Raw genomic sequence first — 27839 nt, 5'->3', positions numbered from 1 at the left:
CTGATGTTTACATAAGACTGTAATGGAATCACACCTTTCATCATGCTGTGCGCTCTGGGAAGCCAAGCAGTGAGAGAGCGCTTTCATAATGCTACTGACACTCACTGCTGGAGCAGATGTTTTCATACCCGGTCAAATGTACTAGAACAATAAGGGATTAGGAGCTAGTCTGAGTGTTTGATTGCTCCTGTTAAGATAGTGTCTCATGTGATATGATGATTCTTGTGAAATGAACTCCTCTCTCAGGGACAATAGATCAAGTTCTGTTCCTGAAATTGTATTCATTTTGGCCTACTGACAGGCCAGTGCTTTAATAAACTTAACAGTTTTCATTGGGAGTGAAAGTAAGGTGTTATTCCTCTTGCACTGAAACTCACTAAAATAAAAGTAGTCTAATGGTGAGCCAATAGGTCTGTTCTGCGTGTTGTGAATGGGCCAAACAGATGTGTCAATAACACTGCCTTGTCTGTGCTATCTAAACAGGATAGAAGAAGAGTTTTGCAGGGAAATGATGTCTTATGATTTATAGCTCTTTTTCCATTTCTGTGTTTGTGTGTATGTGTGTGTGTGTGTGTGTGTGTGTGTGGTTGCATCTCTCTCTCTCTCTCCCTCTCTCTCTCTCTCTCTGTGTGTGTGTGTCTGCCAGTGGTAGGTTGATCTAACGAATATGACTTTGCATATAACAGATGTTTTCAGGAAATCATCTGTGATCTCAGCATCTGGTGTTTACAGCAACACAGGGAGCAATGAAACATCCTGCTAAAAAGATACTGCATAAATCATCAGCTGAAGGCTTTTATTCACTAAAGACACTATTTATACTACAAGGATAAAATAATCATCTGACATTCATTGCTAAATAAAAAAAAAAAAGAAATGCAGAAAATGACATTTTCCTGATGTCACTATTGTGTAAGAAGGGGATTTAAGATAGCTGATAATTTAAATGATATTCAATAATGAATTTGTATTTTCTATAGGTCTGCTCATTTTAAGGAGATAAGGTGAATGTTTTTTTATATGGTGGATATTTCATTTTGGAATAGAACTCTTAAATTGTTATTGTGACATTTTGATTTCCGCTACTGTAGACCTTCTTCACAGACCTTTTTACACCCTATCAGCTAGAATAGCAACAGTATGTGTTCTCGTTTCATCCAGCATCCAAAAGACTCATATTTCACTGCTATGGTTTTGATGGATTGTCCTTTCATTCCGTGACAAATATGTCACCTTGTTTTAAGCTGTAAGTGTAGTTCCCCCTGGGCCAATCCGATTTCGAATGGAAAGCAGCGGTGAGATGCATCATTCCCCCAAGGTTTGGTAAATCCAACAAGTAAACAAACGTTGTAGCGTCCACTGTAGGGCAATCAGTGCAATCTCCACAGCCCCTGTCTTGAAGCAAAGAACCTAAATCTGAACGCACACAAACGCACTTTCAAATACAAATGTTTGAACAATCTAAGCGAAGAGTGACAAGGCTGTATCACTGCCAAGTCACTCACAGCCTCAGGTCTGTGCACAGACACTCTGGGTTGAGACTTAATCAGCTAAGAAAACCCCCCCCCAAAAAACACAAAAGAAAACAAAGCAATGATCATTTGTCACCAAAGATAACATATTTAATGGATTATCACTTTAATTATTCTGTAGATTAGCTCTTTAGTAGGCATACCTACTTTAATTGTTTCCTTCCTTATTCATTGTTTACGTTTTTATTTATTGCACATATTTTTTATTTAACGTATTAAGCATTTTGTTGTCTAAATAATGTCTATAACCATTATATTATTATTATGACTTATATATAATTGCCGAAAACAGAAGCGAGAGCGCAACGCTGAAAAATTCTCGAACTTGCTATTACAACCATAATTCCTATCACTTATATTTTAAGTTAAATTGGTTACATTTTAAAGTTAAATTGGTTCATTGGAGTAAAGTCTATCTCCGTTAGTTAGTTAGTTATGGCTACAAACCAACCTCCACCAAATTTCATGGAAATTTCATGCGATATCAGACAGATAGACAAACAGACAAACAGACTATCAGGACCTCATCGAGGAAGGTAATAATGCGTAATATCTTAAACATTTAATAATAATGACAATTAAGTTGCCTTTCTGTCTGAATCCTCTGGTCGGCGCTGTGTAAAACAGAGTGACACCCCATAGAGAAGCTCCAGTCTTTAGTGAAGTTTCCTCTGCTCCTCATACTTGCCCTCTTTCCATTGGCTGGTTCGCGGCCACTTCCTAATACGTCACTTGTTAGTGTAGTTTGGTTTACGGATGCTCAGGCTCGTTGTGACTGAAACACAGGCGTTTTTGCTCGGCATATCGGTCTGTGTGCAGCAGATACCCAGTCGTTGAGCCATGGCCCAGTGCACCGAGCCGTCCGGGAGCCTTGGGTTGAACGGAGAGCTGAAAAGGCAGAGGAAGGTGGCTGTCATCACGGGCATCACCGGACAGGTAACGTTACAGCTCAGTCTGCATCCACAGTGGGGATGAATGACTTGCTCCACGGATTGGGAGGCGATAAAGTAGCAAAGCTTAGTGTCCAACGCCGTTTCATTGGCCTTTCTTGTGGAAAAACCATAGTTCCCCCACCTGGGCTTTGTTGGAAGACGTGTGTTTTTCATAAATCTCGTTAGCCTCTGCAGTAAGGTTACGTGCTTGTGTCTCGGATGCAGAAGCCTCATCTCTGATTGTCATTCTGGATTTCACATAATGCAAAGCTAAACACGGGAGCAGGCCTAGCATGTCTTGGTCATAGTTCAAGCTGCACTGTTCCCTTATATTGAAGTCTGCAGAAGTTGTTGTGGCAAAATAGTTTCTATTAAAAAATGTGATTCCCCTCTCGACCAGGGATAGGCTATAAAAAGTCCCTAAATAATCCTAACCTGCCCAGTTGCCTGTCATGCTTGTTTCAGCACAAGCATCCATTGAGTCCACCAGGTTACACATTCGACTGCTTGCCATTTAGTAAACTGCAGTTCACACACGGCAAGGGATTTGTTTTTAGGGGAAACACGTTTTGGCACAACACCGTCCTTTAAGTCCCTTAGTCATCATTCCATCCATGAGTATATTAATATCAGTAATAATTCAGTTATACTCTATGCCAAAGGAAGGGTCTAGGTAGAGCTATGCCAGAGTACTAACATTAAAACTAATGGTGAGATGAAAGATGTGATGAGATGTTTGGAGAGGTTGTGTGTGTGTGTGTGTTCAGCCCCCTGTCAGTCCATATTGTCCACACATCCAGAATAGAATAGAATAGAATAGAATAGAAGCAGGCGGCACTGGAATGAGCAGTGGAGGGTGAAGAAGGTGACTGATGTATTGATGTATGTAAGGGAGAGGATGACAGTGAGTGAAGACAGAAGGTGTGGGTGGTTGAGTGGAGGCCATTGTCCATTCATACCTGTTGCCCTGCCAAGGTTCATCTCATCCTTCCTCCAGTCATGTAAGTCACAAGTCATAGGGTACAAGTCATAAGCAAGTCAAGTCAGACATAAGGTTAAGTCAAGTCAAGTTGAATCAACTTTAGTTTTGCTTTTAGAGTGTATGGTACAGTGCTGAACAATATATTGAATTCAAACTGAATGTTATATGAAAGAATACAAAATTTTATTGCAAAGGTTTGCAACATGGGCATTTTGAATCAATTTCTATAATACACAAAATCATTGAGTGAAGTAGAGAATGGCAAGTGGCTGGTAGACATACTTTCTTCAAGCCCCAAAACACTAAATCTAATAATTTAATAAGGAAGGGGGGTGCAGTTGAGAGGAGTGTTCCATCCCTCCTAATTGAGACCCCGTAGATTTGCCCTGTTTGGCCAAATGAAACTGTGTTGTACATGTACACAGATATGTACACATGTTCTCTGCCCACAAGAAGTGACAAACTGAACATTAAGAGCAAAATACAAACTGTCTCCTCAACAGCAGTGAGCAAGTGCTCTGTCCAGAGAAAACTGGACTGATCAATGTTAAATCTTCTGCTTCTCCCATTCCTTAAAGCAATTCCAGTCCTGCCAGCTCCTAAACATGAGTGTACTGTGTGTTGCTGACATCAAATTACATTATTTCTGGATACTGAAGTTAAAGTTTTTCAGTTATCAATTCAATTCAATTCAATTCAATTCAATTCAATTCAATTCAATTCAATTCAATGTGCTTTATTGGCATGAAAGTTCACAGACAATATTGCCAAAACATCAAGATGAATATCAGTCTAGGTGTGTGTGTGTGCGTGTGTGTGAAAGAGTCAGCGCCTGGACAGAGGAACTGGGAGTTGAACTTGTTAAAGTAGATTTCTCTGGTTGAGTTAAATCTTTCACATTTTAGGAGGAAGTGCATCTCCGTCTCGACCTCACCTGTCCAACAGTGACCACATGTTCTGTTTTCTTTTGGTTGCCATGATTTCTTATGTCTTCCTGTTTCGATTGCCAATTGGTGGTCACTGAGCCTGTACCTGGTGAGGATCTGTCTCTGCTTCCTATCTCTGACAGTAGAGAGATATTCTGCCAATTCATAATCTCTTTTTAGGGTCAGATACCATTCTAGTCTACTTTGGCTTTTAGTTTCTTTTTCCAATGTTCCAAATAGGTTTCTTTGCATTGTTTAATAATTTGGTTTACTCTGATTGGTGTTGGTCAAGCAGTGTTGGTGTGAGCCTGGTCCGGGTGTGGCTGAGGGGGGGCAGTTAGTCTCAGCACCAACTGACACAGTGGACTCTTTTCTGGGTTCAGCTCTTGGGTTTGGAGGGCTTTAGAGTGGAGGCTGTCTGGGGAACTGAATTTGAGGTGATTTAAAAATTTTAGCGCTTGCTTTTGAATGTTGATTGTTAAAGGATAACGGCCTAACTCTGATCTGCATGTGTTTGTTGGTGTTTTTCTTTGTATGTGTAGGATGTGTCTGCAAAATTCAGCATGTAGGGATTCTGTTGGATGTTTCTCCCAGCTGGTGAAGCTATGATGACTGAGTGGACCCCAGACTTCACTACCATACAGCGCAATGGGCTGAATCACACTATCAAATATTTTAAGCCAGATTTTAATTGGAATTTGGATATTATAAAATTTCATTTTGATTGCATGTAGAGCTCTTCAAGCTTTTTCTTTTAGTGCGTTCACTGCCAGGCTGAAGCTGCCTGAGGCTGTTATTGTAAGGCCGAGGTAGGTAGGTGTAGCTCATGGTGTGTGGTATGATGGTGTTTCCTAAGGTGAACTGATGTCTGTTTTCCTGACATCTGGCCTTTTTTTGGAACACCATGATATTGGTCTTTTTCAAATTGACTGCCAGGGCCCAGCTCTGGCAGTAGCGGTCCAGCAGGTCCAGTTGCTGCTGTAGTCCCTGTTTTGTGGGAGACAGCAGAACTAGATCATCTACATAGAGCAGGAATTTGATTTCTTTGTCCAGAAGAGAGAGGCCCGGGGCGGCGCTTAGGTCCAGCTGCTCTGCAAGTTCATTTATGTAGATGTTGAACAGCGTTGGACTCAGGTTGCAGCCCTGGCAGACACCTCTCCCCTGGGCAAAGGACTCAGTGTGTTTGTCTCCAATCTTCACACTGTGTCTACTTGTCATATACATACATTTAATAAGGTTGTATACTTTTCCACCTATACCGCATTGAAGAAGTCGGTAATATAGGCCTTCATGCCAAATCGAATCGAAGGCTTTTTTGAAATCAATAAAGCAAGCAAATATTTTACCATTTTTTGTTTGGTGTACATGTTTTTCAATGACTGTGTGAAGTGTGTAAATATGGTCGGTGGTACGATGTTTGGGGAGAAAGCCAATTTGGTTTTTACTAATGATGTTGTGATTTTCAAGGAGATTTGAGATTCTACTATTTGCTGCAGAATAGCTTTCCCAGACAACTGCTGACACAGATTCCCCGGTAGTTGTTGTACTCTTAAAGATGGGGGAGATAAGGCCCTGGCACCAGATGTCAGGAAAACATCCTGAACTCAGTATAATATTGAACAGTTTGAGCACTGCATCCTGCATGTTGGGGCTGCAGTTTTGGAGCATTTCATTTTTTATGTTGTCTGGACCACAAGCTTTTTTTGGTTGGAGACATTTTGTCTTTCTTGACAATTCTTCCCAAGTGATTGGAAAGTCGAGGGGGTTTTGGTTGTTTTTTATGGTTGATTCTAATTTTTTGAGTTTTTCTTTTACAAGATGGTGACTTGAATTAAATTTGTTTGTTGGAATGTCTTTATAGAGATTTTCAAAATGGGTTCTCCAAATATCACCATTTTGAATGGGTAATGCTCGTGTTTCTTTTGTGCTCAAGGTGTTCCACATTTCCCAAAATTGATTTTGGTTTATGGACTGTTCAATTTCTTCTAATCGTCTGCTAGTATAATTTTGTTTTTTGTTCCTAAGTGTGTATGTATATCTTTTGAGGGTGTTACTATAAGCTGTTCGTAATTCTGAGTCATTTGGTTGGTGATGTTTTAAGTTAGAAATTTTCCTCAGTTCTTTTCTGATGTTTTTACACTCATTGTCAAACCATTTTTCATTATTTTGTTTTTTGTAATGCTTCTTTTTCACTTTGGCAAGGTTAGCCTTAATAGCTGCCTCGTGAAAGAGCATATTAACATAAGTGATGGCTAAATTAATACCATACCATTTCTGGTGGTGTCATATTGATTTTCTTTAAATTTCAATATTTGGTTCGCTATATCTGGGGAGTTCAGGGCCATAAGGAATTTGTGGCCACTGTCTTGAGTCCATCTACATATATGTCTGCTTTAATTTGTACAGCTTACTGGGCTGCTGTGGTGGCTGTTTGGTTTGACTAGAAAGCTTGAGGTAGATATTAATTTGGTTGTGGTCTGAGAGGGGGGATTGCTGCCTGACAGTGAATGCACTGATAGTGGAGGGGTCCATGTCAGTGATTGCATAGTCTACTACACTGGACCCAAGAGCTGAGGAATATGTGAATCTCCCTAAAGAGTCCCCTCTGAACCTACCATTAACTATGTACATTCATGAGGCTCGACAGAGATGCACTACCTCCTTGCCACTTTGGTTTATTTCTGAGTCAAGGTTGTTGCGATAGGTGCTGGGGGGTGTGATATGAAGGGGGGACTGACCAAATAAATGGCTGTTCCCTTGTGGATCAATGAAGTCAGGTTCGCTTCCTGTCCGACCATTTAGATCTCCAGTCAGAAGAACGTTTCCCTGGGCCTGGAAATGGCTGATTTCTGACTGGAGCGTTTCAAATATGTCTTCTTCAAAATGAGGAGAATCTACTGTATGTAAATAGCACATAGGTATATATCCCTGTCAGTTATTCCTGAAGTTTTATCTAATCTGAGCCATATATGTGATTTTCCTGGTTTTACTGGTGAGATGTGGCTGTTGAGTTCTCCTCTGTACCACACCAAAATCCCCCCAGATGTTCTGCCTTTGCGTATATTTCTTAAATTTATAGAGGGCACCTTGACTTCGTTGTACCCCGAGGGACAGTGAGTGAGCATGTCATTTTGACACCATGTTTCCGTCAGCACAATAATATCAATGTCTTCAATAGATTTCAGAAATTCAGGGTTTCCACTCTTAAGCCCAAAGGTCGAAGAATGGAGACCCTGGATGTTCCAGCAGCTTATGTGAAATGAACGCATCAAGACAACCAAAATGAACCTATAAGATGTGACAGATGTGAAAACATCTATACTGTATAAATACTAGATAACTTGACAAGAGTTCTATGGAGGGTTATGCTGCTACTCTCACTAAATACTACCATTGCACTATGACTATAAAATAATAATAATAACAATAATAATGACAGTAATGATAACACTGTCCTACGATGTTCTAATCTATTACTTAAGTAGGAGAGTGTTCTGAATGTCTTAGCTTGACAGGAGCCGGGTGCACAAGGTGTGCAGCATCTCTCTGATCTCTCCAAGCTCTGAGGTGGCTGGGGAAGGCCGGGCTACAGCTGCTGCATAGCTTCGCTGCTGTAGTTGGGGAGGGGGGCAAGAAAAAGGAGCTGATGTATAGCTCTGCTGCTGTAGTTGGAGAGGTGGTCGGGGGGGGGGGGGAGGCTGTAGCACGGTTCTGCTGCTGTTGCTGTGAAGGGGGGTGGGGGGTGGGGGCCAGGGGCGAGGCGGGGTGGGGGTGGTCTCCTCTGTCTGTGCTTCACTGTTGTGTTGTGAAGGGTGTGGGGGGACTGGGGGATCATAGAGGGGTGTTGCGTAGTTGTGGTCCAGGCTGAGCCACTTTGTCTACTCGTAGCGTGGGGGATGAGCCTGGGGTGGTGATGGAGGGGGGGTCGGGGCTGGTCTCTAGGGCTCCTGTTGAGGGGGGGGACGGAAGGACTGCGTCCCAGAGCCACATCTTTGAGGGTCTTCTTGTCACTCGCTGCCATTTGGAGCCACCAATATGCTGTTGTCTAGTGTAGCTCTATGACATACTGTATTATTTTACGATACTTCTTTATTCCTTAAAGTACACTGAGTACATCTCACGTTTGTTACTGTTAACAACTGTTATCACCTCTGCAAAAAATATTTCCTATCTCCACTGCCTTAAACAATGCACATCTATTAGGCTAGTTCTCAATGGAGAAACTAGGTGTGGTGCATGACCGTGTCAGAAGCTGTATGGCTCATGGATGAAGGATGGCAGATTGGCTTTGCTGTGACATTTATTTATAGCTATGACTTTATGCTGCAGCTATGACGTTAAATATGCCCCATGTTTGAGATGCTGCGCGCTCAATGTGGCGTTCACCTAAAGGATTTGCTCATAATCTGAACAGAAAATGTGGACAATGGATGGAGAGGAGTGGCAGCTGGGCAGGACTTGTCTGACTGGAGCAATGGGCTGCATGTATGTACTGAGCAGATAGCAGGTTCTGTGTGAAAGGTGCTAGTGACACTGTGAGAGTGATAAGGATGTCAGAGAAGTTTACTACCAGGTTAACCTCATTGTTTTGTTTGAATGCGTGGTTTCTTGCCCTGCAGGTTGGTTAGTTGTGTCATCACGATATCTATAGGCAAGGACAAGACCCATTTTTTACTCTGTCATCACCAGCCTGAGTCCATTGAGTATTAGGATTACAAACTGAGAATGAAACATATTTCTTTTTCTCTTGGCTGTCATTTTGATTCATTGGGGATAAGTGTAGTAAAAATGTTTATTTAACAGGAAGAATGTCCAAGACACACCTTTCAACTTTCATAGTTCATCTTCCTTCCTGCAGTTATTCCTCATTCACAGTTTTACCTTCATTTATTGACATGTGTTTATATCAATATGTATTTAGCCTCTGACTGGGTCCATGCTAAACTATAGCTATGTAACCAGGGTATGCTAAGTCTCTCCTCACATTTTCAGTCTCCTGTGGATTTAGTCAGTTGAATAGAGGATCAGTGCAGGGAGTATCCTGTATTTGCATCTATAGTTCAATGGCAGTTTAGATTTTATCTACCTAGGGCCAGGAGTAGGCTGGTGTACAGCAGTGGAAACACTGTCTGTAATGACTTCTCAAAAATAACTTTTCCCTCCATCCCTCACACTCCTTGTGTGTGTGTGTGTGTGTGTGTGTGTGTGTGTGTGTGTGTGTGTGTGTGTGTGTTTTCAGTGGCGGCCATGTTAGCTCTTTAATCCTGCTTCATGGCCGTCGCTAAGTAGGCTAAGTGATTCTCTGCCAGCTGATCTTTCGTAAGCTTGGCATCTCACCATAGTGATGTTACGGAGGACAGTATTACACATTTATAGCATTTCCAAGTCCTTGAGAAATGGCAGCAACATGGCACTCGTAGTACAACCTGGCCAAGCTATTTGCATCACTGGCTCTGTGTGTGTGTATGTAGATAAGCGTAAGTGTATTTGTGTGTGTGTGTGTGCGCATGTGTATATGTAGCCAGTGTGCTGGTATGCACATTCAGGAGAGTATAAGATGTCTTTGGGAGATGATTTGCATCAGATATGTAGGGAATAAGCAGAGACTTGGGGAATGTTTTCCGGTATAAGGGAAAAGTTGTCAGTTGACCATTCCCAGAATGCATCCCTGGAGAGACAACTATCCCAGGTCTTGGAAAGTCATTTTCAACGTCTCGCATTCCTTCGTCAAGCAGCACTCTCCCAAAGCTCCTTCTCCCTCCCCCCCTCTAACAGAAAACAAAGAATAACAGTGTTATTTCATTTTTATTCTGCTGGTCATGGTGATATATCTGGCTCCTAAAGGAATTGTAGGATACTGAGAGCCCCTGTGCTGATGCAGAAGCCCCATACAGGAGGCAGGCATCTGGTTAGACCATCTCAGAAATATGGGGGTGGCTCCCCAACACCAGCCGGGCCACAGGGTCGCAGCGATGCCATAAATCGCTAGGCTAACTACTGTTCATAAATTGCAGGGCAGCACGCTGCTTAGTCTGAATATTAGACTGCTGTCATTGGGTGAAGTGCCGGGGTCAGAGGGTGTGAGTTATGGGAGACCACCTGAGTGCCAAGGCTGAGCTGGGCAGGGGCTCTGGCTGATACCACTGCTTTACGATCCGGGGTTATGAGAAGGACAGGTTCGGCCTCTCTGTTCGACGGTAAAACTTTACTTTGGCTTCTCACTTCTCACTTCTTTCTTCGGCTTGTCTGGCTAGGAAAACAACAGTGTGTTGTGATACACCCCCCTCAAGCTGTTTGATGTGCGTCCTACAAGCCCCTTTTCTTGATCCTTTGTTGGCATTTGATACACTTCTCTCAGCCCCTCCCCGCCTCCTTCCACCGTTTCCACTAATAGTCACACAGGATAGGGTCTGTCTGAGCGCCAGCAATAATAATCATAAAGCTAAGAATCCGTGCACACATCTCCTCTGTCGCTCATAATGGCTGCTGATGACTTCTGATGGCTCCTCCAAGGCTGATTCCCCCTCTGAATGAAGTCTGCATGTCTGGTAACTTTTAGTTGGACAGGAAGAGTGTCTTTTTTATGTAGTCATCTACAGATGTAACCTAAGCTTTTGTTATTGCTAAGAGGGTGAGCTAAGTTTATAGTTAACAACTCAACTTCAAATGCTCAGCCTACGGTATATCTTCAGTTTTTTTCAGCAGTTTCATAAAATGCCAAATACTTAACTTAGTGTCACAAAATTTGTAGCCGCTACTTCACAGGTCTTGGCTCTTGGGTTTCGAGCTTTAGATGAGTTGTTTAAGCCGTTTCTACAGTTAATCAAGATCACAAATACTGATTGGAGTGCCTAGGTCTACTGCCTAGGTATGCTGTAGCATAAACTGACTAGTCTTCGCCCTTAAGTAGTCACATGATCAAACTGGTCTCATAGAAGCCATACGTAATGTGTGTTGGCCCAAATGGTCAGTTGTTCCTTACATCCTTACATCCTGTCATGAATCTGTCCATTTAGAGAAATGGTGATAAGAATAGCTTAGGTATATTCGTTGCAACAGTAGTTGTGTCTGTGATGTGTGTCTAAGTGTGTGTTTGTGTGTGTGTGTGTATATGCACACATGCGTCTGACTCCCCACTGAGAGAAGTCATAAAGTAATGTATTTCCTGTGTGCAGAGGAAGCCCCTTCAGAGCTGCTGATTACAGAAGCATATTGATAGCAGGGAGCTCTGTACACGCTCACTCATTTGTTACAGTGACACGCCTGAGTTGGCCTAAAGTACGGGGGAGAGATTTGGACTCCTCTTCATGCAGCACACCAAATGTTCTTAGGATTTACTGTGTGTGTGTGTATGTGTATGTGTGTGTGTGTGTCTACGTGCGTATGTGTGTGTGTGTGTATTGCGGTCTCTGATTACAGCTTCATTAAGCCGTATCAGGCCTAATTGCAGTCCAGTGGTGTGCTTGGCAGCCCCTGCCTGTGGTCTAAAGAAAGCACATTAAAGTGATTCATTTGTAGCTTACACACAATGGCAAATAAACACGCTCTGTAAGCGCATACAGCCATGAACGCCGTGCTTTTATAGATACACATGTACGAACACATGCAGACACACAGACTAGGTCTGTTGGACTCGGTCGGAAATACGTTCCATTAGGCCGCCTTTGCCTTCTTCTTAGCAAGGCTGTCTAACCCTAATTAGGACTCTAAGGTTACAGAACTGCCTTACTGTTATCTATTATGGGTAAAGACCCTGTTAATTCACTCTTCCACCAGCAGGGGGTACCAAACTAACAGTCTGGGGTTTTGTCCAAAGGCATCAAATACCCCCCCCCCCCACTGTTCCCTTCTCTCTGCCTTGAGGGATGACAATGTTTATAGTGACAAATTGAACATAATCACTGCCGGTGTGTCATGCTAATGTGTTGCTCAGCCACACTGTAAGGGCAGCACAGCGCTAGAGGAATGTTGATAAGTTGGAGGAGGAGAAGCTGAATTACAAGACTTTGGCGTAGATTGCTTTACCGTGACACACACACACACACACACACACACACACACACTCACTGCCACCTTCTGATATTTATGCTTATCCATTCTCTTAATGAAGCCACCCAATGATGATGTGATAATGATGATGATGGGAATGGTGATTGGAGCTAATGATAGCACTCGTGGGGGTGGGGGTGGGGGGTGGGGGGCGGTGGGGGGAAATAGGGGGGTCAGTTCTGATGAGCTAACATTGTTAACATACTTCAAACACATGGATCGATTTAGTCTAACATCAACCCTTTCTTTCCTTTTTTTCTCTGTCTCTCCTTCACCCTTTCTCCATCTCCATCTCCTCCTCCTTTCTCTCCCTTCCCCTTTCTTTATCTGGCACCTCCTTTATTCTGCCCCAACCTCTGTCCATACAGGAGAGTGTACAGTGTACAGTGTAGTTACTCTTAAAGCTTTGGGCAGGATTTGCCTTTAACTGTGCTTTTATATTATGTGCTTTATTGTGTTTTATTGATTTTTTTTGTTTTTTGTTTTTTTACTATGTGATTTTATTGTCGTGGTCAGGCTTATTTCCAGTTAATGCTACTGTTTGGCAGGACTTACCTTTCATTATGCTTTTATATGTGTTTTTTTTTATTGATATTGATTTTTTTTCCCTATGCCATTTTATTGTTAGGGTACAGCTTCAATTAATGCTACTGTTTTATACATCATATATGATTGGCAGGATATATATGATTTATTTTTACTATGTGATTTTATTGTGGGTTCTTACTGGAAACCACACACACACACACACATACACACACACACACACACACACACACACACACACACACACAGAGTAAAGTTTTCCAAATCGAACAGTAAAGTTTGAATTGAATTATAACTCCCCAAAGGGACTGTTGGAACCATGTACACCATAGGCTTTTTAGCAGCTTAAAAAAAAATGCAATTTTTACAAATATGAGCTCACACACGGCCTCTTGTTTTCTGTTCAGTGGTATTAGGGTTTTCGCACCTGTACATGTGTAGTTGCCTTTTGCACAGCTCTTGCGCCCCCTGCAGACAAGACTGTCCTACTGCGACCTTCTGGACTCGGGGGAATCCATAACACTCCAGTCACTATCATTTGGGATACTTGTCTCCTTTAGTATCACATTCAGGTGTGCCAGACACTTAAACTCTTGTCTTGTTCTTTAAACATTTACCTCTTTACCTCCCTGATATTGAAGCAGACCATTGATTTATGTTTGGTCTAGCTGAAGAGTAGAGTGATCATATTGTGTTTACGGCCAAAATGAGTCTTTGGGGAGTTTGTGGTATGGCATTGAACTGGCAGGTGAGCGTGCATTTGTGTGTATGTGTCTTTGTGTGTACGAGTGTGTGTCCCCCATCCCTCCCTCCCCTCTGCGCCCAGCTCCCCATAACAGGAAACAGCGAGGTGAGGCCAGGGTTTATGGGCTAATACGGCCTCAAAGGAGCCTCTTGTTTTTAAACAGAGCAGCGGCTCTTCAGGCTTGTTTTCCATATTGGCCTGGCGTGGAACGCTTTGACCCTGGCACAGGGGCAGGAAAACATGACACTGGCCGGAGCTTTGAACGCCGTGGGGACGGGCGAGGGGTTGCCAGTGCCCGTGCCCATCATCCCCCTGGTTCGGCGGGAACAGGTCGGGCTTCAGTGCCACCCCACCGCCAGAATGCTCAACCTGCACTAGCTGGAAAAAAAAGTCTGTTTAAAAAAAAGGTTGTTTAATGTAGCATTGGGTCTTAAAATCCTTTAGTAAAACAAGTGAAACAAATCTGCCAACTGGGTGAGTTTCAGTGTCATTTCTTGACACGAGCAGAGAGATCTGCCTTTCAAGATATTGACACTTGTTTCTTGAAAATTCCTGGAACAAGTTAAACTGCATTGGGAACAAGTGGTATTGCCTACACCCTCAAAATATTTCACTTGTTTTTGAGAAAGAAATTTTAAGACTGAATTTGAAACTAAATGACTTGTTTAGATGGGCATTTTTTTTGCAGTGTGGACCTCACAGAGGAGCCGTGGTTCTCAGTTACCCACTCTGAAGCTTGGCCATTAGCCCATTTTCGTGCGTCTCATATTGAACTTAACTGAGAGATCATTTCCCTCCCTCTAGTATTACTAGCGGTGTTTCTGTTAACAATCCGTTGTCACCATATCTGCCTCTCCTTTCAGCTTATTGTTCTCCGTTGTGTCGAAGTGTAAAACTGCCAAGGGCCACTTTGTCGTCTTCACTCTGTGCCAGAGTTAGCGTGCCAGAGTAGGCCTAACTGTGTTACAGTCTTACTTACCCCTAAAACATGATTGTCCCTGGTAGTGACTCTCGATTCCTGGGTGTCCTCCAACCTCCAGCCCCCTACCCTTCCTTCTCTGTTCCTTGCCCTCCACCTTGGCCGTCACCCCCAGACCTGGAAAGGAAGTATCGGGCTGGCATGCTGGCAGTGCGAGCGTACTGAGTGTATATATGTGTGTGTGTGTGTGTGTGTGTGTGTGTGTGTGTGTGTGTGTGTGTGTGCGTGCGCGCACATATGTGAGGGGGATGGAGGGATGAATGCCATGACTAGTTCGGAATGTTCCAGAGTGTTCCAGAATGTGCGGTCGGAAAGTCTGAGCAGGGAAAAAAGACGAAGAGTAACATGGGTGAGGGGAACAAGACCTTATTGACAGGGCTCTCAACCACACACACACACGCACACACACACACACACACACACACACTCACACTCACACACATACACACACACACAGGTCCAACTTCTGCCCAAAGCTCCTGACTCATGTTAACAGTGTGGATGTTACACTTAATGATCCCAGTACTCACTACTCATCTCTGTGATTTCAGGAGTGTTGTGTTCAAATGCATTTTCAGCCGTCTCACAGCAACAGACTGAACTCTCATAATCCCTGCGTAGCTCTGCTGAGCTGGGTTAGCTAAAAAAGAAGGACTCACACTTATGATTTTTGGGTTGTTTTAGACCAGTCATGTACATTCATGTGCCATAGAGGGCTGAGAGTATGCAGGTTTTCACTACACTAGCTGGTTTCGCCAATTAGCACATCTTGAGCCAGAAACAGGGGAACTAATTAGTCCCAGGTCAGTAGAGATTGTTTTATTGTGTTTTTGTGACTGTTAATGGTTTGTCTAACAGTGTTGTGGCCTGTCTCAGTACTTAGGAATTTGCCAAGTACTCTTAACTTGCCAGAGGGGACGATGTGTCTGTCCCACTAGAGTGTCTTTCCTGCTTAATCTTTGATAATTTAATACCCGTATAATGTTTAACTTGTCAAAATGTTATCAAATTGTTGTTCTAAATGGGTCAAAAATGTAATACAAACCGTGAATGTAATAAATTGCTAGATAATGTAAAAACACATTATTGCATTAACCAGCAATTATTACTTTATTATAGGGCTGTAACTTATAATATTTTTAACTGATAATGTCACAATAATACTATTGGGTAATAATGTAAAAACATGGGCTGTGGCATTCTTCTTATTCTTACAAGATATTACATTACAAGTCAATATTATTATTACATCATCAGTTGAAAATATATTACAACCCTTATGAAGTAATAATTGAAGTAGTAATGTAAGTAATTAAAGTAACATGATGCAATTAAGTTATTCAAGAATTACTTACATGAACAGATTTTAGGACATTTTATTCTATTTTGACAAGTCAATACATTATCTGACAGTCAGTTGCTACAATCAAAACAAAAATCACAACAAAACAAAAGCAAAGTCAGTATCCTGTACACACGTATAGAGCAGGGCATCTTTTCAAAATTGTTTGCACCGATACGTTGAATTCTATACTGGTACCAAAACGGTACTTTTTTTAATACCTCTGTTGAATAAAAGCATATTATGGAATCTCATATCCTAATTTTTTTTTACCATAACATAATTTTTGCCATTAGTTTTCCCAACTAAAAGAAATACTGAACTTGTGAAATGTTTATGTATTTTTTGTTCTTCACTTTAACAGTATAAAACAACATTTATTTGTTTAAAATGCAGTTTTATAATAGAAAAGAAAATCATGCTTTGGTTTAATCAAAACTATCAGATTCACGATCTTATAACTGTTAAAATTATGTAATAGCTTACATTTTAAATATTTAGAACTATGGCAACCTGGACAAGTTTGTTACCTAGCAAGCCAATCATCAGTCACTTTAGGTTTTTAGAACAGGCATGATGCTGATTGGATGAAACATTAACCATTAAAATACTGAACAATGGGACGTCCTGGTGGCTCAGTCAGCTAAGGAACATACCATGTACCTGCGATGTCCCGGGTTCGAAACCGATTTGGAACCTTTGATGCATGTCATCATGTCTCAGGTTTTAAAGGCTGCTTTTGTCTGTCGTTTCAGGATGGTTCCTACCTGGCCGAGTTCCTGCTAGAGAAAGGCTACGAGGTGAGAGAGACACCCAGACCACAGACTGAACAGCACCAAGGCTCCATCCTCTGGAAGCTTAGACACGCACACACATGCATGCATACACACACACACAGATGAATGCAGACACTCATTACTGCCAACAGACACACACAGAGCAACATTCCCTCGATAAGCTCCATCCAGCCATAGCAGTGCGGCTACACTGGAGGGACCCTGACGTAAAGCTGCAGTCAGTTGAGTATGTGGAGTGACTCACACCTCACCCTGATAAGACCCTTTGTGTTGCCCCGGGCCTGTTAACCCCTGACCTTTTACCCCCGGGTCAGGCCATTAACGAGGAAATGGCTGTTATTATATAGCCATACGAGTGAGGTCACTCACTTTCACCTGCTGCACGATGTGTTTGCAGGAGCCCAAAAAGTCAACATGGCCTCTCCGTGCGGAGGTTTACAAGCTGTTTCTGACCGAGTGGGACTACGTAAGGCTTCTGTGGCCATTTCACACCCATGAAAAGTGTGTATACATACTCACTTATAGACGCACACACACACACAGCTCACTGGTTGTCATTGTGTTTTCCTGACAGTAGCTGAATGATTTCATTTCCCCTCAGATGTTTTAGCAGCAGCAGTATCCCCAGCCCCCCCTCTGCTCTCCTCTGCCCCCCTCTGCCTGGTCAACCCCACCATGGGCTGCCTGCCACAGAGACAGCAGAGAGGAAGTGGACATGCTCCAGTTTGGGGACGCTGGTGGGTGGGGTGGGGGTGTGGTGTGTGGGGGGGGCATGAAAGAGGGGCGCACAGGCAGGCAGGAAGTCCACAGTGAATAAAGGAAGTGAGGTCAGGGCACAGCGTCCGCCCAGTAATGGACTCCCTTGGATCAGGTCCTGTTATCTTCTCTGAGCAGAGCTTCCTCGCACCCCTGCACCCCGCCCCCCTCACCCCCCCCTCCCCAGATCACGTAGTACAGGCAGCCCCAAATCACTGATCACAGGCACCATTAAAAACAGAGAGTGCAGAACAGGTTATATGGATAAATCTTCCTGTCCTGTCCCTCTGTATCCGCCCCTCCTGTCTCCTTTTCTCTCAGGTCCATGGCATTTTGCGCCGTTCCAGCTCCTTCAACACGGGTCGCATCGAACATCTGTACCAGAACCCCCAGACGCACACCGAGGGCAGTAAGTGTCCCAACCGCACCGCTAGTGTCACGCTCAATCAAACTAAGGGGACACACGCTCCCTTATTTGATATCAACATCTCTTAAATATCAAATAAATGTTTTGTTTTGTTGAGTTTCATTTTTATATTTAGTCGTGATGATTCTTAAGGAAAAAGATTAGTGCCTGTGAGGATTACTGTTGATTTGCATATTGAATCGTAGAATTCTTCATTGATTTCTTAGTTCTATGATCTTTGACAGTTAAATGACTGATTGTGAACATGAACATTTCTGTCCCAAAGCCAGAATCTAGAGAACTAAGGCTCTTCCTGCGATATCACACATACATGTGCCCACATGCAGGCACACACACACGCACACACACACACACACACACACTTACACATTTTTACATTTAAATTGTTGTACTCTATGCCAACAGGCAGCAAAAAACTACTGACAAGAATTACAGGTACACCAAACATGTATAATTTATTAGATTTATCACCAGGATCAGTTGGCTGGAAGTGAACTTTTACCATGTTGGTTTTACCTTTGGTTGCATGGACGAGGCAAATGTCAGATCTGGCTGATTCCGATCTGGGTGATTCTGTTTAAACAACAATTGCCAAATAATAATCTTGACTCTGATGTCGGAGATATGAGTGCTATAGTCAAAAACAATCTACTTAAAAATGAGACACAGTGAATGAGTGAAGGTTTTAAATTTTTTGGGGCCAAAAAATTTGGATTAGGGTAGAAACTAGTTGTATTTGGCTGCTCTAGATGTGTGTGTAAGTGTTGTGTTTCGTGTGCGTCTCCCTTCCTGTCAGACATGAAGCTGCATTATGGCGATCTGACCGACAGCACGTGCCTGGTGAAGATCATCAACCAGGTCAAGCCTACAGAGATCTACAACCTGGGGGCTCAGAGTCACGTCAAGGTAGTGTGATCCCACACCACACCTTTAACACTCTCACTGGACCTGTTATCAGTCAGCAATGAGTCACTTCACTTGGAATGCCAGTGAAGCACTATTACTCAAAGGTGCAACATGTCACATTTTGTCTTTCTTAAAATTAAGACCACTTTTCCCATAAAACCTGTTACAAAGAGGATGTTGCTACTTGTCCCCCCCCTTTCCTGGAGTCACTCCATATATGTTTGTTTTGAAGAGCAAGAAGAAGGATAAGAGCCGATAACAGTCCTTGATAACAGCAAATATGTATTCCAGCAAGGTAAATTAACGTGAAGATGAAACTATGCAGGTAGAATAGAGGAACTGGAATAAAGTTGTGTATCGATTGCAAAGTAAATATGGTTCTCCTTTTGGGCCGTAAAGCAATTGCTCATTGCAAAGTAATCTAGTAGATTCCTTGCGAAATCCGACCTGGTAGCACACAGTGTAAAATGCAGCGTAGAGGCTGGCAATCTTCTCGCCGATGGTCTCGTTTGTTTATGGTGATGATACTACTGTCCCAAAAGTAATGATTTATTGATCTTAAAATGCTACACATAGCACCTTTGATGAAATGCCCGTTTTCCTGCCCCTTCACCTGGGTTTCCACTATTGCTGCATGCAAACCTCTCTCCTTATATCTTCAAATTCCATCATCAGCTCAATCATTATTTGTAAAATCCATTTGAAACTCACTGGATTCCAGTTCCTCCCCAAACACAGTCTGTGTTTTTTTTTTGGGTTACTGTGAATCGGTGTCATCACACTGAGAGAATACAGTCAGCGTTCCCTGCTACTGTGAATGGTTAACAGTGGATGATGTTGAAAGAGACTCTCAGTCCTGGGAAGTGAGCGGCTCATCTGGGGAGGATGCTGGAGCTGATGGGACAGGAAGCAGCGTTTCTCGGACGGGTCGGTCCGTGCCACAATGTCCCTTTTGTCTTGGAGCTCCACTGTGACCCCAGGAGATCCTGCTGTGCCGCCCCCTCCTCCCGCCCCTCCACGCTGGGATCTGACACACACTCAAGTCACCACTGATCTTCCTTTACCATGGCGGTTGGGGTGGGAAATGGAGCCAAGAGCTTAGTCAGATCAGAGGGTTTCTTTTAGTTAAAACGCAACTACCCCGCTAGTCTGGTCAGGACTCCTATTAAATTCAACCCAAAGTCTGACCCAGATTTGACCTGACCGAGCCAAATATCTCAGAAGCTGCCCATCCCATGAGTAAAACTGCGATAGCCCGGTCAACCTGCACATCACTAGGGTGTAGTATTGGCACATCTGCAGAGAGTGGGACAGTGAAAGAAAGAAAGAGAGTGGGAGCGAGAGGAGAGGGGAGAAGAATGATGACTCCTCTCTCCACATCCTTTGTGGTCAGAGGCCATGACTCTGCTCCCAACCTCCCACATGGAGGATCATCCCTAGGCCACACACACACGTATACAGGCACACGTGTACACACACACACACACACAGTGACAGAAAATCCCTGTACCTGTGTGAAGCTTTCCAGTGTTTATTTGTTTCCACACCAATAACCCCGGCTCTGGTAGCTTCTTACCACATGCTGTACGTTCTGAACAGCTGAGCCCACTGGATTACTGGCAGCAGTGGTGTGGAGCAATTTCCAGTCTCTCCCACCACAGAGGAAAAGATCACTCACACCAGCTACTCAGCATCTCTCTTCCTTCCCACCAAACTCCTCCCCGCTGCCTCTGTCTACAAGAGGCTCCTTACAGGGAATCCCTCCTCAGGCCAGCTTGGTAATCAGACTTACCCAGGGAGCATGAGTTGTAGTATTGGTTTGAGATGGTGTGTGTGTGTTTGTGTCTGTGTGTGTGGGTGATGCCGGTTTCCGCTGGAGAGAGTCATCACTGAGAACAGAGTGGAGGTTATGTCTTAATGCTGCAGGGGTGGAGGTGGTCAGGGAATAGGGGACGGACACTGGAGGGCTAGAGACGCAGCCAGCTGCAGTATCAAAAGACCAGCACACAAACAAAACCGAAGGGATTTTAGATCTCTCTCGCTATGTGACTTTAACTCTAGAAGAGATATTATGGGATCGTTTTGATCTTTGTGCTCAAATAGGTGTTAGCTGGTGGAATTGGACGGACACTGATGATGAATCTGTGCTGAACACTACATCTTCTACTGCCATATGCAGTAAAGGCATCTTAGGCATTATCTCAAGAGTGAGAAAATGAGAGCATGTAGCAGCTTTGAAGCTAAATGGTAATATGTCTAAGTCTGCCAGTTTTGTGTAGATTGGTAGAATTTACAGAAATTGTATTAAGTTCATTTTTTTTATTTTTTTAATCTGCAGGCCATATAACAAAGAATAGAACACTAAACCTTTTATTCCTCAAAGGCTAAAGTTTTTTTTTTTTTTATTTATTCAGGGGGAGTTTCGCTGAGAGCAATGCTCTCTTTTTCAGGAACGCCCTGATCACATTCACACACACATTCATACCTGGAAGCTGACTAGGGCTGGTTATTGGTACTCGATACCTTTAAGGTATCGACCGAAATAACCCAGTACCAAGTCGAAACTTCTCCAGTCAAACGATACCTGCATTCGATATTTTTTGTACACAGATCTAGAAAAAAATGACTATTTGTATGGTTTTGCTTGCAGCCAATCACCGCAAGTGTTCTTTGATTTAATGTGACGTGTGATTGGCCCACTACCGCAGCAGCTACAACCCATACAGTCTGTGGTGGTGAAGTCGAGCACGGTGTATGTGACGGAGTTGGCAGTTCAGCGTGCCGAGATGCCACCAAAACGGAAAAAAAAGGTATCGAATGAAGTACTCTATTGGTATCGGTATCACTTTAAGGGTACTGGTATTGGTACTGGTATCGTAATTTTTTAAATGATACCCAGCCCTAAAGTTGACCAGTACAACCACAGTCTGATCTGCTGGCCACTGAGCAGCTCCACTGGAGCGGTTGGGGTTAAGGGCCTTGCTCAAGGGCACCTCAGTGGTGGTAATGAGGTAGGGGCAAGCGCTGCTTTTCACTTTCCCCACCCAGATTTATCCTGCCAGTCTGGGGGATTGATCCGACGACCTTCCGGTCACAAGCTCACTTCTCTAACCTTTAGACCACCACTGCCCCTAAAGTGTTAGCATGAAGCACCAAAACAAATGATCTAACAGGTTTTCATCTGTTGTCATCACTTAACGGGTAAGTTGACTAACAGGCCGATCTTCTAAACACTTGGTGTATTCCTGTAACCCCAAAAAAAAGTCATGAATTATGGATCCTCTACTAAGAATTGAATACGCTGGAAACTACCCTTATGAAATATGCATGAATGATGAATGCGAATGGAAGTGCTTACAGGCTGCTCATGACGATCTGTTAGGCATCTGAGGGTTCAACACGCTCTCATTGTGTTCTTCCACTGAAGCACTTCATAGGGAAGTCGTGAACAAAACCCCTCAACATCCCTCTCCATGCTCTGTGTGTGAGTTCAACCACCTGCAGCTGTCGCCACACACACACACAGGGAGAAGGCCAGAGGGGAGCTGAATAGACAGGCTGAATTATTAACACACCTCTGTCATGATGGTGAAAGTGACAGGTGGGAGGCTGGACAGGGAGAGAGGGAGAGAGAGAGGGAGGGAGAGAGGGAGGGAGGGAGGGAGGGAGGGAGGGGGAGGGGGCGAAGGATGGAAAGAAAAAGCACCCGAGAAGGGGGAAAGAGACTGGGGAAGTGAGAGGGGATGTATGTACCAGTGGTGGGTTTCAAACACACACGTTGCGTGCGGAAGACGGGGTTTCACACACTTCCTTCATCCATATCCTTTATTATCCGCATCCAAACTCCCCCTCAGAAAGACTAATCATCATCCCATTATCTTCTTTCAGCTCTCTCTCTCTCCTATCCCTTGGTCTGTCCCACATCCGGGCTTACAGAAGCTCCCACGCCAGAGCCACACACAGGATTTAACACGCCTGTTTCCCTACAAAGCTCAACACTGTTTGCTTGGTGTGTTGATGCGTTTATAGGCCTAAAGCAGCCATTGTACAGGTTGCCAGCGGTTTACTCATGTGCACGGTAATACTCCCAGTTACCACAGTTTGTGGACATGTTGTGTAATGTATGTAAATTGTTAAATAGTTGTGTTGTCTCCCTGTGTGTTGTGCAGTAGGATGCAATGTGTAGGCAGACAATATTGCAGCACACCTTTAACAGTTGAGTATGCAGGTTTTATAGATTTACAGATATTTCCCCCATTCTAGTACACAAAAGGATAATGTGTAACTCAGAGAGAGAGAGAGAGAGAGAGAGAGAGAACGCAAATGTGAATGATGAGTGGTCTCTTCTCCTTTACAGCCCATTGGCTGGGTTTACTCACTCTTTGATTGGTGTTTACATTACTGCCGTCCAATCAGCCCTCGGTGGCACGCGTGCAGCGCAGTGTGTGTACCACACTGGGATAAAGACTCGCCTGGAATCAAATTAGCACATTCCCCACTGAAGTGTGTGTTTTCTGTCTCTTAGGACTCATTAACTCTGTGTATGTATGTATGTGCATACTCGTGTGTGTGTGTGTGTGTGTGTGGTTTGTGTGTATTTAAGGTGCCATGTTTTCCATTGTTTTTAAATTGCCTTTCAGAATTGGAATCTTGGTGGTTTGGCCAAGTGGAGATACAGTATATCTCTGTGCCCACATTTTCTCATGTCTCCCGCCTATTGAATGAGCAGAAACAGGACTGCGTTGCATTGGTGGCCTAGTAGTCAGCGGTCAGAATAGCTCCCTAGGCAGACCGATCCCTGAGGCGTGTTTTGAAAGGTTAGGCCTTCATACAAGACAGGCTGCCTGGCCTCGATGGGTTGAAAGTGAACTTTAACTTAAGAATAGGCCATTCTGTGCCAAGACAAACAACTCTGCACTTTCCTTGTTCAGACTCAGGGAATGTTCTGTGGTTGCGCTTTGTGGGTCAGACTTGTTGCTCCACTCATGAGTCAGTTCTTTTTTTTTCTGTTTTTCAGGGAGGTTGTAACACACAGAAACATGGGGGGTGACTTTATGAGGTTTGTTAAATAAATAGCTTGAGTCAATAAATAGAATCACAAGTCTAAATGTGATTACATGTAAGCTTCTATCTTAAATCAAAACCCAAACACTTCAGATGAACCTTCTCATTTGTAGGACTTGCAGAGGCCAAAATAAACTGTGTAAATGCAGTTGTAGCTGTGACTTATAGATGGCAGCAGTGAGCCACCGAGGCTTACTCCCTTGATAGTTCCACCCAGGACTGTGGTCAGGTATTCTATAGCAGTGGCTCCCAGTGGGGTCTGGGGACAAAAATCTCAGATGGGGTTCCTTAGGATGCACTCTTCAAATCAAATGGGGGGCAATGGTTTAATGCATATCTATTTGGAGGTACATGATATAGAAAAGTTATAGAAAAGCCCCTGGACAGCACAGCTCGTCCTCCTGTGGCTGTAGATCAACAGAAATCTAGTTCTTAAGTCTCTAAACTGTTACATCTTTAGTAGTTTAGTGCTTGTGTAGCTTTATCTTTGTTTTAGTAATGGGTGAGGACACCAGTGTGTGAATTAGCAGACAGCTCAGAGCAAGGCCCCCTGCAGGTCAGCATATCACATTACATCTCTTCTATAGGTGTAAGGGCAGTGGGGCGGTGTGGTCTGCTTTTCAGTCATGTGAGTAAAAAGAGAGGAAGAACAAGAGGGAAATAAAGGAAGAAGATGACAGGAAAGTAGGACAGGGAAACTATTAAACAGTGGTATAATGTTGACACATTGAGGAAACTATGTACACTATGTTAGGGAATTCTTTGCTTGCACTCATCTGCTGCATCATCCTTCCCTCTCTCTCTCTCTCTCTCTCTCTCTCTCTCTCTCTCTCTCTCTCTCTCTCTCTCTCTCTCTCTCTCTCTCCTGTGTCTGTCTTTTTCTCTCTGTCAGCTCTCTTTCTCTCTCAGAGTGATGAGTGATTGAAGGTAGCCTATAGCGTGTTCATGTAGCCTGTTGGTGCGGGGAAAGCTGCACACTCATCATAGTAAACACATGAAGGTGGAACCCTGTGTTTAATTAGCATTGTGTAGTGGGTAGTACAAGGGAAAATTGAGGTGAGAAGACAGTAACCAAGGATTAGGCTAAATATTTATCAAGCTCAATCAGTCTCCCTGTTGCTATGTCCTCCAGGGAGACATTTGGGCTCTGGCAATAATAATCAGCTTCATAGCAAATACACAATGTTTGTAATGATTTATCTGGAGTACGCTGGTTGTGTGATCAGTAATGTTTAATAAACAAGACATGTTCTGGCTTAAGCTGTTTGAATAGGTTAAGAGATTCCTTATTGACTAATCCAAAGGCAACAGCCTTTGCAAATGCATTGTTACATGAAATACAACAACAAAAGTTTTGTTTTCTGATGATTAGATCTAACCTAAAATGCAACCTAGGGTTTCTGTGGCATTTCTGCTTCATTATAATACACAGATAGAATACGATGTAGGCAGTTAGACAGCTTTGAACCCATGACGAGTATATGGTGTGTGACTCAGCCCACTGGGATGCCCCAGGTAGGAACTCATTTTCCTGAACTTCAGAGATCTGGACTGCCTCTTGTACTGAACCAGCATGATTAATGACATGCGCTGATAATAGTAATAATAATTTTAAAAAAAAACGTAATCATATGCAGTTGTAAAAAATGTCTGATTCATTCAAATAAAATGATTTTCGTGACAAATTAGAGTGTGGAGGGCACTTTGGAATATGAGCAGATGAGTTTGAAAATGTTTTGTGCTGATATTATAATTTATTTCAGGAATGCAACATTCAAATTCTACCGTACTTGTATAGAAGGATTAATTTATGTCATCTTTCAGCTGAAGCTGTGATATAGAGATAGCTGCACCCCAAAGTAACACATCATCTACAGTTTATTTTGCATATAGGTTTAATGCATTTGCAGCTATGTGTGGGTATTTGTTTTTTATTTTTACATTTGTTAGCATTGCCACAGTGGTTTCAGGAAGGGGGCTCACCATTCCACCTTGCACAAAAACCCTGTGCATATCCAACATGACCCTTCAATCAAAATGAGTTTACACAATGAACACACTATGCACACATTTCAGTTGACATAGAGATTAGGCTGTAGGGGCATTGTTAACTGGTGCACATACACAGAGCTGTTTACATAGACCTTACATTGTGTGTACGAAGGGATCTCTGTAAGCAGGCTCACTGCCACATACACACAAGCAATACGGCTTAGTGAAGACACCTGAAAGATTTATGCGTGACGTGTTGCTTGTTCTTTTTTAATGGGTGGGGTGGCGTTTCTTGTTATATGTCATATGTTTGTAAAACAAAGCGCACAACGGCTTTATTAAATTGTGCAGCAAATCAATTATGATCGCTTAATATCTACCTCTTCTGTCATCAGTACAGCCTTCTTAATTACACCGTGTACCCAAACACCCACACTGGACGTGACACACAATGAAAAGATGCAGCCCAGCTCAATCTTTCCATAAGTGACATAAGCTCATTACTCACTGTAAACATTGCTGCTAATCTGTGAGCACAAGTCCTGACTGCTGCTGCCCACTCTCTGGTGTGTGCTCACACCCTCATCGATGCAATACACACCAACACTTCCCCTACCAAGGAGCCGTAATGGCATGTTTGTGTAATTCTGCAAGTTTGTTTGGAGTTTTTCTTCCGAGTATGGGCTGCGGCTCACGGACCAGGAGCTATTGTTCCTGACTGTTTCAAAAAGGCTTTTAGAGTGAGATCTAAACAGAGAATGATGATATTTAGCTCTAGCCAATTAGGGATAAAAGGTAGAGCCCCGAAAACACAGTATAATTGTCATTTCACAATCTGTAAATTCCCTTTTTAGAGTGTCACAATCTGTAATCTCTCCAAAAGGCATTATTCCCTGTGTTTTGGCTGAGTGTGTGTGGGTGTGCTGCATGTGCACGTGCACACGTGTGTCTGTTGGGTAATTTAAGGATTGCCATCTATTTACACACGCTTGCTGTAATGAGGTGTGATCTCACTTGTTTGGATCACATAATGGAATGATGATCAGGGAACAAAAACAAGAAAGGGAGAGACAGAGTAAGGAGAAGAGGGAGGGGGAGAGAGAGAGAGGGAAGTGGGGGAGTGGATGAGTTTCGACATAAGATACTAATCTAAATGAATGTAATTGTTTTAGCCAGAGTCTTTTGTTGACTTAATGAAGGTGTCTTTGTAAAGCATGGGAATTTTTTTTCCTGTACCTGCTGTGTGTGTATGCTGCAGCCTTCCCCTGTGCGTTTTTAATTGAAGCTCTAAATCAGGCTGTCATACCTGTGTGGAAGGGTTGGGCCACTCATACATTGTCTCATGTCAGCCAAACAAACAGCCCTTTATTCTCCTCTGCTCCATCAGAGAGAGAGAGAGAGAGAGAGAGAGAGAGAGAGAGAGACATTAAGGTGCATCAGGTACATTAAGGTCATCAGTAGTGAGCAGGGTAAGAAATTGACTTTTTTTGTTTTTTCAGAGGACAGTTTTTTTCTGATTAAATTTTTTTAGGGGGGCATTTTGATCCTTTTTGGGCAACTTGTACCACTAAGATGAGCTTAATTTGAAATCATAGTATGCCATCACATTTAAAGAGTAACACTCGTTTTCTACTCAGAGAGATTTTCTACTGCTTCAGGCTGAGTGTGTAGTTTTCTGTTCAAAAACTGCTCCATTTTTCTGGCCCAGAATGCACTGGAAAGAATCATGCAATCATAGGCTTCCATGAGTCATGAATCACCTACGGTGGCCCACGGGGGACAGTCGTCACGTTCACAGGAGAATATTTGACAACTTGACAAAAAATGTGAAAACAGGGTGAAATACAAAAACGGATACTAATTA

At 43.1% G+C, this 27839-nt stretch overlaps 1 protein-coding gene across 1 annotated transcript in view; it reads left to right on the top strand.

The window, feature by feature from the left end:
• Positions 1-2267: 2267 nt before the first annotated feature.
• LOC139666818 (GDP-mannose 4,6 dehydratase-like) overlaps positions 2268-27839 on the top strand; it is a 56114-nt gene continuing 30542 nt past the window's right edge. The window contains exons 1-4 of the mRNA XM_071546143.1: positions 2268-2468; positions 16789-16833; positions 17908-17995; positions 18810-18919. Coding sequence (XP_071402244.1) covers positions 2373-2468; positions 16789-16833; positions 17908-17995; positions 18810-18919 — 339 coding nt within the window. The 5' untranslated portion in view covers positions 2268-2372. The remainder of the gene's footprint in view (positions 2469-16788; positions 16834-17907; positions 17996-18809; positions 18920-27839) is intronic.

The sequence above is a fragment of the Centroberyx affinis genome, unplaced genomic scaffold, assembly GCF_046629955.1.
Source record: "Centroberyx affinis isolate AG114_WGS23_722 - 3 ecotype Tasmania unplaced genomic scaffold, CSIRO-AGI_Caff_v1 ptg005145l_1, whole genome shotgun sequence".
Lineage (NCBI taxonomy): Eukaryota > Metazoa > Chordata > Actinopteri > Beryciformes > Berycidae > Centroberyx > Centroberyx affinis.
The sequence above is the reverse complement of the archived record's forward strand: the minus strand, read 5'-3'. Positions and strand labels throughout refer to the sequence as shown.